The 12,836-nt window shown below is 49.3% G+C and overlaps 1 protein-coding gene across 5 annotated transcripts in view; it reads left to right on the top strand.

Annotated features, from left to right (window-relative positions):
* Window positions 1-12,836, top strand: part of LOC119966225 (kunitz-type serine protease inhibitor-like) — a 106,015-nt gene that overhangs the window by 63,806 nt on the left and 29,373 nt on the right. For 3 of the 5 annotated variants that reach the window (XM_038797574.1, XM_038797572.1, XM_038797573.1), the window contains one exon: window positions 977-1,150. The exons of the other annotated variants lie outside the window; for them this stretch is intronic. In XM_038797574.1, the coding sequence (XP_038653502.1) occupies window positions 977-1,150 (174 nt within the window). The remainder of the gene's footprint in view (window positions 1-976; window positions 1,151-12,836) is intronic. 5 annotated transcript variants of the gene reach the window in all.

Genomic DNA, 12,836 nt, shown 5'->3' with positions numbered 1-12,836 from the left:
CTGGACCGATTCCGCTACTGTTGAGGGACTCGCACCGGCACCACGTGGAACACTATCGATTCTAATGATAAATGGTGCCGGATTCACCGGTTTCGCAATTGACAATCAGGAAGCTGACAAGCTGTAGCTACATATACACACTTCACTTCTCATGCACACCACCCCAGCCAGCAAAATGGCAATGAGGAGAGCAGCCCCAAGGTTCGGCAAGCGTCCAGTACCTGCAGGTGCTGTTGGAGGAGTCCAACCACGTGCAGCAGCAGGAGGTGGTTCCGAAAATGTGTGCCACCCAAGCCAAGACCGCCACATGGCCAAAAAGGCCAGTGTCACTCTGAAGAATCAGGGGCCAGGGCGAGTGGGTTAGTGGGTGTGCAGGAAGATAGCTGACTTTCAGGCTGCGGTAATGGAGGTCCATGCCTGGGCACTGCCCCAGTCCTGTGGGGGCTCACCCTGGTCACTCGGCCTGTTCCTCTATCACCCCCCTCCCCTGAACCTCACAGGGCCCTGCCCACCCCAGCCAGCCCAACCAGTGTCTGGCTCAGCAGCGCACAGTCGCTCCTTTCTGTGTCCTAGCTCCTGTATCTCTCCCTCATCAGCCATGATGCTAGTTTCACAATTTCTAAAAACACAAATGAACCGCACCGCACAAATTCAGACCATCGGCGGCAGAGAATCGCGGAGGGCCCAGAAAGTATCGGGTTGGGCCTGCTAATGAAATGCAAACGGTGTCTACTGCACATGCATTCCGGACTGCATTGGCACCACTGTCGAGCTGATGGAGAATCGTGATTTGGCGTCAAATAAGCTCCCGTTGCGATTTCAGTGTCAGAATCTATTCCCACTCGATCGCGTTTCCCGATTTCGGCGTCACTAATGGAGAATTCTGCACATTTTCTTTAAATTGAGTTATTTTAAATGGAATAATAGTTTTCAATGCAAAAGGTTAGCTTGTTTCAAAGCTATGGTTTCTTTACAGTTGTGCCCAAATTGTGTAACCAACCAAAAATGGCAGGACCTTGTTCAGAAACAGTTGTGCGGTATTTCCACAGTCAAGTGACCTGCACATGTACTTCGTTCAATTATGGCGGCTGTGGTGGAAATGACAATAACTTTCGTACTCTTGAAACTTGCCAAAGGATTTGTCCCGCACGTAAGTAACATAATATTTAATACACATTAACCCTGATAGTAACAGGGAGGTGTGTTCGGAACAGTGGGGAAGGGATGTGGTGGCAGAGTTCTGAATGGGAAATGTGAAAATAAGAATTTCCAACATGTTCTGTGTATATTATCTTTAATTTACTGTAGGTTTCACACCCTGGCTGCTTGCTGAGAGGAGAGGCTTGTAGCAGAGGGGAGAGAGTAGGGAGGGAGAGAGAGCGGGCGATCCCCCAAACACATGACCAGTAGAGTGCAGACACTGGAGGCGGGATTCCCCGGTCGCTGACGCGAAATCGCGTTCGGCAATCGACCGGAGAATCAAAGCTTACGACCAACCGGCTGAGTTCCTGATGGCATGGGTTTCTCATGGACTCATCCTTCGGTAACTTGGTATGGCAGCTGCCACAGTCCGGGGAGGGCCAATCCGCAGGCAGGGGAGACTTTGCCAGGGGCTGGAGGCACTGAGGGGGGGGGGGGGGTTCGGGGAGTTTGAGCCGGCCAAAGGAGGGGGGCCAGGTCCGCGAGCGGCCGCCACCATGCGCATGCACAGCCAGGGACTCGACAATTCTCTGAGCCATATCAGCAGCTAAAGCCGGGTGCTCTACGCTGCTCGGCTGCTAGCCCCCAGCCAAACGGGGAATCGGTGGCTGTTTTAACACCATCGTACCCACGCCGGCATGGGGACATAGCCTCAAAATCGAAGAATCCAGCCATGGAAATCTGAGGTTAAAATAGAAAATATTGGAATTACTCATCAGGTCAGGTGACATCGGAAGAGAGAAAATGAAAGAGAATGTTACAGGTCTGTGAACTTACATTAGATAAGATTTAGATTTAGATTTATTGTCACATGTACCGAGGTACAGTGAAAAGTATTGTTCTGCGTACAATCCAGGTAGATTGTTCCATACATGAAAAACATAGGACGTATGATAGATACACAATGTAAATACATAGACATCGGGTGAAGCATTTGAAGTGTTCTGCTACTCAGTAGAGAAGATATGTGGAGAGGTCAGTTCAGTCCAAAGGTGGGTCATTCAGAAGTCTGGCAACAGCGGGGAAGAAGTTGATTTTGAATCTGTTAGTGCGTGTTCTGTTGGATACTATTGAGGGAGATGGCCCACCAGGGGAAGGCAGCAGCAGCCATGTTCATGGCACTGTGGCTGGCTCTGCTGCGCAAGAGGGCAGGAAGAAGAATGGCAGGGTTATAGTGATAGGGGACTCAATCATAAGGTGAATAGACAGACGGTACTGCGGACGCAATCAAGACTCCAGGATGGTATGTTGCCTCCCTCGTGCAAGGGTCAAGGATGGCATGGAGCGGCTGCAGAACATTCTGGGGGGGGGGGGGGGGGGGGGGGGGGGGGTGAACAGCCAGCTGCCATGGTTCACATAGGCACCAACGATATAGGTAAAAAAACGGGATGAGGTCCTACAAGCTGAATTCAGGGAGTTAGGAGTTAAACTAAAAAGTAGGACCTCAAAGGTAGTAATCTCAGGATTGCTACCAGTGCCACGAGCTAGTCAGATTAGGAATGTCAGGATAGATAGGATGAATGTGTGGCTCGGGAGATGGTGCAAGAGAGAGGGATTCAAATTCCTGGGGGATTGGAACTGGTTCTGGGGGAGGTGTGACGAGTACAAAGCAGACGGCCTGCACCTGGGCAGGACTGGAACCAATGTCCGGGGGGGGGGGGGGGGGGGGGGGGGATTTGCTAATGCTATTGGGGAACATTTAAATTAATGTGGCAGGGGGTTGGGAACCGACGCAGGAAGTCGGAGGGGCTAGAAACAAAAAGCAGTAAGGGGGAAAGTGTAAGGCAGGGAAGCCATAATCAAAAATCAAAAAAGGCCATAGTACAGAGTACAGTGACTGAGGAGAGTGTGAAAGGGAAGGTGGTCAATTCAGGATTGAAGGTGTTGTACCTAAATGCGTGCAGTATACAGAACAAGGTAATTGAGCTTGTTGTGCACATTGAAATTGGCTGGTTGTGGTGATAACCACTTTAGATATGCGTACTTGCAGTAGGGGGATGTATGGCTGTACCTGTAATACAGGTTCCTCCGGTAAGCCCCTGCCAGCTAGCTCCGCCCACAGGGAGCTTGTGTATAAATATGCGTGTGAGTCACTGAGATCCTATTCTACAGTTGCAGCCGGAGGAATAGCATTACACTGCAATAAAGCCTCGATTGTACATGTATCTCGTCTTCGTGTGCAATTGTTAGCGCCACAATTTATTGCAGTGTGATTTTCCATACACCATGGACATCAGGATCAAGCCTGACCGTCTGCAACCGCTCGCTGGCAGCAGGTCCTCGCTGACGCGCTCCAATCCATTCAGTCACTACTGTGCACCGCAACTAACAGTACACCCCATGAACGTCTTTTTGCCTTCCCCAGGAAGTCTACATCCGAGGTGTCGCTCCCGACTTGGCTCATGGGGCTGGTTTAGCTCGCAAGGCTAAATCGCTGGCTTTTAAAGCAGACCAAGCAGGCCAGCAGCACGGTTCGATTCCCGTACCAGCCTCCCCGGACAGGCGCCGGAATGTGGCGACTAGGGGCTTTTCACAGTAACTTCATAGAAGCCTAATTGTGACAATAAGCGATTTAGGGGCTGGTTTAGCTCACTGGGCTAAATCGCTGGCTTTTCAAGCAGGCCAGCAGCATGGTTCAATTCCCGTACCAGCCTCCCCGGACAGGCGCCGGAATGTGGCGACTAGGGGCTTTTCACAGTAACTTCATTGAAGTCTACTCGTGACAATAAGCGATTTTCATTTCATTTCATTTCATGACTCCGTACCAGTCCTTCTCCGTAGGCCTGTCTGGCACCACAAGGCAGAACCCCTGGTGGACAAAGTACGCCTTCTCCACGCCAACCCTCAGTATGCCTACGTGGAGTTCCCCGACGGCTGCCAGGGCACAGTCCCGCTCCCTCAGGTGCCGATCCCATGCCCACGCCCCTTTCCCCCCCCCGCCCCACCCTCCTTTTCCCCAGCGCCGCCGTATTCGTCCCCACCAGGCCCATCCCTCGTCCCCCTGCCCCCACTGGAGGACACGGAAGATCTCGGCTCGCTCTCGGAGTCATCCCGCCAGCAGCCAGCACCAACACAGCCAGAACCTGCAACATCCTTGCCATCACCGCCTGGGCCGACGTCACCACCACAGCTACGCCGATCACAGCGGAACGTTCGAACGCCGATTCGGCTCAACCTGTAACCTGCTGACCGGATGGACTCTTGGTTTTCTTTGTTTGAACCCTTTTGTAAATATATCATCCTTTGTATTATAGTTACACGTCACCCCCGCCGGACTCATTTTTTACAGGGGGTGAATGTGGTGATATAACCACTGTAGATATACGTACTTGCAGTAGGGGGATGTATGGCTGTACCTGTAATACAGGTTCCTCCGGTAAGCCCCTGGCGGCTAGCTCCGCCCACAGGGAGCTAGTGTATAAATATGCGTGTGAGTCACTGAGATCCTATTCTACAGTTGCAGCCAGAGGAATAGCATCACACTGCAATAAAGCCTCGATTGTACATGTCTCTCGTCTTTGTGTGCAATTGTTAGCGGCACACTGATACAATGTTGTGGGCATCACAGAGACATGGCTGCAAGGGGTTGGGATCTAAATATCCAAGGATATGTGTCCTATTGAAAGTACAGGAAGATGAACAAAGGGGGAAGGGTTGCATTGTTTGTAAGGAATGACGTTAAATCGGTAGCACGGAGTGATACAGGATCAGAAGGCATAGAATCTCTATGGGTAGAGTTATGGAATCGCAAAGGTAAAAAGATCCTGATGGGAGTTATGTACAGGCCCCCGAGCAGTAGTCAGGATGTGGGGCAGAAAATAAATCAGGAGGTAGAAAAGGCACGTAAAAAAGGCAATATTACAATAATCATGGGGGACTTCAATATACAGGTGGCCTGGGTAAATCAGGTTGGTAGTGGATCCCAAGAAAAGGAATTTGTGGAATGACTAAGAGATTTTTTTTTGGAGCAGCTTGTGGCAGAACCTACTAGGGAACAGGCAATTCTGGATTTGGTGATGTGTAATGAGGCAGACCTGATTAGGGAACTTAAGGTGAAGGAACCCTGATGGAGCAGTGACCACAATATGATAGAATTTACCCTGCAGTTTGAGAGGGAGAAGCTGCAATCAGATGTGACAGTATTACAATTAAATAAGGGTAACTACAAAGACATGAGGGAGGAGCTGGCCAGAGTTGATTGGAAAAGGAGCCGAGCAGGGAAGACAGTGGGACAGCAATGACAGGAGTTTTGGGGGGTTATTAGGGAGGCAAAACAGAAATTCATCCCAAGGAGGAGGAAACATGCTAAGGGGAGGACAAGGCACCCATGGCTGATGTGGGAGGTAGAGGACAGCATAAAAGCTAAAGAAAAAGCATACAAAGTGGTGAGGATTAGTGGGAAGCCAAAGGATTGGGAAGCCTTTAAAAGCGAGCAGAGGAAACTAAAAAAACAATAAGTGGGGAGAAGCTGAAGTATAATTGCAAGCTAACTAGTAATATAAAGGAAGATAGGGAGACTTTCAATATATTAAAGGTAAGAGAGAGACAAAAATAGACATTGGACCACGGGTAAATGTGGCTGGAGAAGTAAAAATAGGAACAAAAAAATGGCAGAAGAGCTGAATAGTTTCTTTGTATCAGTCTTCACGGTGGAAGGCACCAGTGGGATGTCAGAGCTCCAGGAGAACTAGGGGACAGAGGTGAGTGCAGTGACCATTACTAAGGAGAAGGTTCTGGGGTAACTGAAAGCTCTGAAGGTAGACTACACCCCAGGGTCCTAAGGAAGATAGCTGAAGAAATTGTGGAGGCATTGGTGATGATCTTTCAAGAATCACTGGTTGGAGGAAGGGTCCCAGAGGACTGGAAAGTGGCTAATGTAACACCACTGTTTAAGAAGGGAGGAAGGCAGAAGACAGACAATTATAGGCCGGTTATCCTGACTTTGGTCATTGGTAAGATTTTAGAATCTGTTATTAAAGATGAGATTGCAAAGTACTTGGAAGTGCATGTAAAATAGATCTGAGTCAGCCCGGCTTTGTCAAAGGGAGGTTGTGTGTGACAAATCTGTTAGAGTTCTTTGAGGAGGTAGCAAGGAAGTCAGACAAAGGAGAACCAATGGACGTGGGGCGCGATTCTCCGTTCCCACGCCGGGTGGGAGAATCGCGGGAGGGCCGCTCTGGCACCCCCTGTGATTTTCCCACCCCCCCACCCCCAAGATGGCGTGTCACGTTTTGCGACACGCCGTTCGGAGAATCGCGGGCCACCGTTTTTCACGGCAGCTCGCGATTCTCCGACCCGGATGGCCCGAGGAGCCTGCCGTTCCTGACGGGTTCACGCCGGCGGCAACCACACCTGGTCGCTGCCGGCGTGAACATGGCTCCGACAACTGTTTTGTGACTTGTGGGGGGCGGAGAGGGGAATGAGCACCACGACCGTGCTCGGGAGGGGACTGGCCCGCGACCAGTGCCCACCGATTGTCGAGCCGGCATCTCAAAGGGACACACTCTTTCCCCTCCGTTGCCCCGCAAGATCAAGCCGCCACGTCTTGCGGGGCAGCGGAGGGGAAGACGGCAACCAGTATGCGCGGGTTTGAGCCGTCATCCGTCGTGACGTCAGCCGCGCATGCCCGGGTTGGAGCCGGCCAACCCGCGCATGCACGGCTGACGTCATTAGGCGCGCCGGCCGCGTCATTCCCGGCGCACAGGGCCTTGACGCCAGCGACAAGGCCCGGCAGCCGAGATTTACGGCACGGCCCTCCTAGCCACCCCGGGGGGGGGGGAGGGATAGGGGGCCAGGAGCGGCCTCCGACGCTGTCGTGAACCTCTCCGGGTTTCACAACGGCATCAGGCCTTGCGGAGAATTCCGCTCGTGATTTATTTAGATTTCCAGAAGGCCTTTGACAAGGTGCTGCATTGGAGACTGTTAAATAAGTTGAAAGCCCATGGTGCGACGAGTAAGATCCTGGCATGGATAGAGGATTGGCTGACTGGCAGAAGGCAGAGAGTGGGGATAAAGGGGTCTTTTTCAGGATGGCAGCCAGTGACTAGTGGTGTGCCTCAGGGGTCTGTCCTGGGACCACAACTTTTCACAATGTACATTAATGATCTGGAAGAAGGAACTGAAGGCACTGTTGCTAAGTTTGCAGATGACACAAAGATCTGTAGAGGGACAGGTAGTATTGAGGAAGCAAGGGGTCTGCAGAAGGATTTGGACAAGCTAGGAGAGTGGGCAATGAAGTGGAAAACAAAATACAATGTGGAAAAGTGTGAGGTTATGCACTTTGGAAGGAGTAATTTAAGCATAGACTATTTTCTAAATGGGGAAATGCTAAGGAAATCAGAAGCATGAAGGGACTCGGGAGTCCTTCTTCATGATTCTCATAAGGTTAACGTGCAGGTTCAGTCAGCAATTAAGAAGGCAAATGCAATGTTAGCATTCATGCCAAGAGGGCTAGAAAACAAGACCAGGGATGTACTTCTGAGGCTGTATAAGGCTCTGGTCAGACCCCATTTGAGTATTGTGAACGGTTTTGGGTCCTGTATTTAAGGAAGGATGTGCGGGCCTTGGAAAGGGTCCAGAGGATGTTCACAAGAATGATCCCTGGAATGAAGAACTTGTCATATGAGGAACGGGGCTGCACCGTTGGAGTTTAGAAGGATGAGGAGGGGATCTTATTGAAACGTATAGGGTACTGTGAGGCCTGGATAGAGTGGACATGGAGAGGATGTTTCCACTTGTAGGAAAAACTAGAACCAGAGGACACCATCTCAGACTAAAGGGACGATCCTTTAAAACAGAGATGAGGAGGAGGAATTTCTTCAGTCAGAGGGTGAATCTGTGGAACTCTGCCACAGAAGGCTGTGGAGGCCAAATCTATCTCTGTCTTTAAGGCAGAGATAGATAGGTTCTTGATTAATAAGGGGATCAAGGGTTATGGGGAGAAGGCAGGAGAATGGGGATGAGAAAATATCAGCCATGATTGAATGGTGGCGCAAACTCGATGGGCCGAGTGGCCTAATTCTGCTCCTATGTACAGTAGTCACCGTTATACCGCGCTCCGCAATACCGCGGTTCGCGATATACCGCGGGGGGGCTTATGGACCCCAACTGTCAATTGTGTCAATTTCAGCGGCCGGCTCACTTTGATCCGGAGAGGGAAGCTGCTCTCTCACTGAAACAATCAGCCGGCCGCTGAAATTGACACTGCCGGCTGCTCTCTCCCTCCAATCAGAAACATTAAAACTTAAAAGTTGGATTGGAGGGAGAGAGCAGCCGGCAGTGTCAATTTCAGCGGCCGGCTGATTGTTTCAGTGAGAGAGCAGCTTCCCTCTCCGGCCGCTGAAATTGACACTGTTTTAATTAGATCCACGATGGGGGTTTTAAATGTATTTAAAAATCTATGCTAGCGCTTCCCATTGTGAGTCTACGGGGGTCTGACCTCTCCCCCCGCCCCCCGTAGACTCTCAATGGGAAGCGCTAGCATAGATTTTTAAATAAATTTAAAACCCCCATCGTGGATATCCGCGGCTCGGATGCAACGCGGGTGGCTGTCTTGGACCCCAACACCCGCGTTATAAAGGGGGACTACTGTATTATGGTCTTATTGTCTTATGGTTCTCAGACTTCTGTACTTTATACCCGATGGAAGAGGTTCGAACAGGGAATAACCGGGTCGGAGGGGTCTTTGATTATGCTGCCTGCTTTCCCGAGTCAATGGATGGGAGGTGGGTTTGCGTGCTGGACTGGGCTGTGTTCACAACTCTCTGTAATTTCTTTCGGTGTTGGGCCGAGCAGTTGCCATACCAGGCTGTGATGCAGCCAAATAGGATGCTTTCTATGATGCATCTAAAAAAATTGGTAACCATAAGATCACAAGAAACAATTGGTAAGAATCAATGTGGACATACCAAATTTTCTTAGTTTCCTGAGGAAGTAAGGGTACTGTTGTGTTTTCTTGAATATAGCGTCAACATGGGTGCACCAGGTCAGATTGTTGATGATGTGCACAGCTAGGAATTTGAAGTTGTCAACCATCTCCACCTCAGCACCATTGATGCAGACAGGGGTGTGTATGATACGTTAATTCCTGATGTCAATGACCAGCTCCTTAGTTTTGCTGACGTTGAGGGAGAGATTGTTGTCATTACACCACTTCACTAGGTTCTCTAGCTCCCTCCTGTACTGATGGTTGTGCCATCAGCTAACCTGTAGATGGAGTTGGAGCCAAATATTGTCACACAGTCATGTGTGTATAAGGAGTATAATAGGGGGTTAAATACGCAGCCTTCTGGGGCCCCAGTATTGAGGACTATCATGGAGGAGGTTTTGTTTTTATCCTTACTGATCGTGGTCTATTAGTCAGGAAGTTGAGGATCCATTCGGGGGTGGTCCAGTGGTGGCGAAGGGGGTTTCAGAGGGACACTATCTGGCAGGCCGGGTCCACCAGTGGCCGGCACCATGTTGTATGGTGTGACCACTGCAGGCCGCTGCCGTGCACATGCACGGCCACGGACCCGGCCATTTTCCGTCCGGATATGCAGGTAAAGCCGGGGGCTTTCTGTGGCGTGGCTGCTAGCTCCCCCCGGAGAGAGCATCGGTGTGGGGGCGGTGCCAACATTTTGGTGCTAAGACCAGACACTTCCTCCAGACATAGCCTCAAAATCGGAGAATCCACCCCGTATTCTTCACAGACAAACAGATTAACAGGGATGAAAACATTACCTCTGCCCACTGCCAGGGGCAACCATTATAATCTAAAACCAAGTAAAGACTGACCTTTGGTCTGTGCTTTCACCAACTGCATCTCAAGAATTTAATATACGTAACCTGCCACACAGAGGCTGCTATAGATCTGCATGCTGTCATTGCCATGTGTCAGGGAGTTGGAGCAGAAGATGCCTCAGGGAAACAGTCTGCAAGACACTTTGTCTAGTTGGCAGCTAGACACAGCAATGCTCCTTGTTATAACATGAGAGTATCTGACAGCTCAGTTGCTCACCTAAGCCGTCCAGCAAACTATTCTTTACCCGAAATGTGACTGCAGCCCACTCATGCTCAGTAATTCACTGAGTGCTTAACCCAACTCTATACCAAACTCCAAAATACATGCAATGCCAATATCTGAGCTGGTGACACTTGAGTCTTTAAATCAGGAAAAAGAGTTTCTTCATTAGTGTTGCAATGTTCTCCCTGTTCCTCCTGGGCTTTCTGGCCAGGCAGCAATTCAGAAAATCAGAAGGGGATGGTTCATGTGGTGAACAGGATGATGCGGTGGGTCCATGGTCACACCTTGTTTAACAGAATGTGGGTGAGCTGGGAGTTTAGGCAGGAACAATGTTCTCAATAACACCAAAGGCAGCCCAGGATGTTGATGGCTATCTCCTCTATAAGGCTCAGGAGATGCAGATGTCTTTGTCCCCTAACTCTCCTAATGCATTCCACTTTGTTCTGCAAGAGAGAGGGTAGAATGTCAGTGGTTGTGTCTGTGGTGAATGTAACATGATAATTCACACTATGTCTTTGTAAGCGCAGTAGTGTTATCCGACCACTAGGGGGAGTAGCTCTGGGAATGCTCAGGAGCTTGTACAGGGCTCCACCCTTGGATCTGCCCACGACTCCTCCCCCTAGTGCTGCTGTATAAATACCCTTGTCCAGAGTCAGCTTGCGGTTCACTGATAGTTCATCAATGGGTAACAGACTGGCTCTGTAGTAAGTCGTTTAAAGCCTACATCATATCGGAAACATGTGTCTGGTGAATTGATGGTTTCATCAGTATCAAACGATGTTTGGGTGATATGCCTACTGTAGCTAAATAACAAGAAGTATGTGGAGACAACGAGTGGTGGGTAAACATTAGGACCGATAGTAGGTGTTTGTATGGAGGGACAAGGTAGTAGTGTCTCTGAATGTTCGTTGTGAGTCCTGAGTGCTGCTGGGTGAGTGATTGGGGCGTGGTGCATTGAGTAGAGTGAGAGATTATGATGGGTAGGGAATATCATGTGAAGATGCACTTATTGACCTTAACCATTTTTTAAAAATTGATCTACGGGATGTGGGCTGGTTAGGCCAGCACCTATTGCCCAACTCGTGTTGCCCTTCAGAAGATGGTCTTCTTGAACTACTGCAGTCCTTCAGGTGCAGGTACACACACTGTGTGTTAGGGAGGGAATTCCAGGATGTTGTCCCAGTGACAATGAAGGAACGCCGCTATATTTCTAAGTCAGGGTGGTGAGTGACTTGGAGGGGAATCTCCAGGTGATGAGGTTTCCAGGTATCTGCTTCTCTTGTCCTTCTAGAAGGTAGTGGTCATGGATCTGGAAGGTGCTGCCTAAGTAACCTTGGTGAGTTTCCGCAGTGCATCTTGTAGATGGTATACATGGCTACCACTGTCCATGGGTCATTAGAGATTTAGACTGCTGGTTCAAGTTCTGGGATTTAGCTCTCTGGCTATTTACCCGACTTCTTTCATAGAGTGCTCCATGAGGCACAACATGTACCGGGAAATAGAAAAGGCATGTCAGAAAGGCAAGGTCACGGTGATCATGGGGGACTTCAATATGCAGGTGGATTGGGTAAATAACGTAGCCAGTGGATCCAAAGAAAAGGAATTCATGAACTGCTTACAAGATGGCTTTTTGGAACAGCTTGTCATGGAGCCCACAAGGGAGCAGGCTATTCTGGACCTAGTGCTATGTAATGAACCAGACTTTATAAAAGATCTTAAAGTAAGGGAACACTTAGGAAGCAGCGATCATAATATGGTTGAGTTCAGTCTGCAGTTTGAAAGAGAGAAGGCAAAATCGGATGTAATGGTGTTACAGTTAAATAAAGGTAATTACGAGGGCATGAGAGAGGAACTGGCGAAAATCGACTGGAAGCAGACCCTAGGGGGGAAGACAGTAGAGCAAAAATGGCAGGAGTTTGTATGCATAATTGAGGACACTGTACAGAGGTTCATCCCCAAGAAAAGAAAGATTATCCGGGGAGGGTTTAGACAGCCATGGCTGACAAAGGAGGTCAGGAAATGTATCAAAGAAAAAGAGAGATCCTATAAAGTGGCCAAAAGCACTGGGAAATCAGAAGATTGGGAAGGCTACAAAAACAAACAGAGGTTAACAAAGAGACAAATAAGGAAGGAGAGGATCAAATATGAAGGCAGGCTAGCCAGTAATATAAGAAATGATAGTAAAAGTTTCTTTCAATACATAAGAAACAAACGACAGGCCAAAGTAGACATTGGGCCAATTCAAACTGATTCTGGAAGGCTAGTGATAGGAGACGAGGAAATGGCTGGAGAACTTAATAAGTACTTTGCGTCTGTCTTCACAGTGGAAGACATGAGTAATATCCCAAAAATTATAAAGGGTCAGGGGGCTGAGTTGAGTATGGTTGCCATTACAAAAGAGATGGTGCTAAAAAAGCTAAAAGGTCTTAAAATTGACAAATCTCCTGGCCCCGATGGGCTACATCCTAGAGTTCTGAGGGAGGTGGCTGAAGAAATAGTGGAAGCGTTGGTTGAGATCTTTCAAAAATCACTGGAGTCAGGGAAAGTCCCGGATGATTGGAAGATCGCTGTTGTAACCCCCTTGTTCAAGAAAGGATCAAGACAAAAGATGGAAAATTATAGGCCAATTAGC

The sequence above is a fragment of the Scyliorhinus canicula genome, chromosome 5, assembly GCF_902713615.1.
Source record: "Scyliorhinus canicula chromosome 5, sScyCan1.1, whole genome shotgun sequence".
NCBI lineage: Eukaryota > Metazoa > Chordata > Chondrichthyes > Carcharhiniformes > Scyliorhinidae > Scyliorhinus > Scyliorhinus canicula.
Note: the sequence above shows the minus strand (reverse complement) of the source record. Positions and strands in the feature narration are given on the sequence as shown.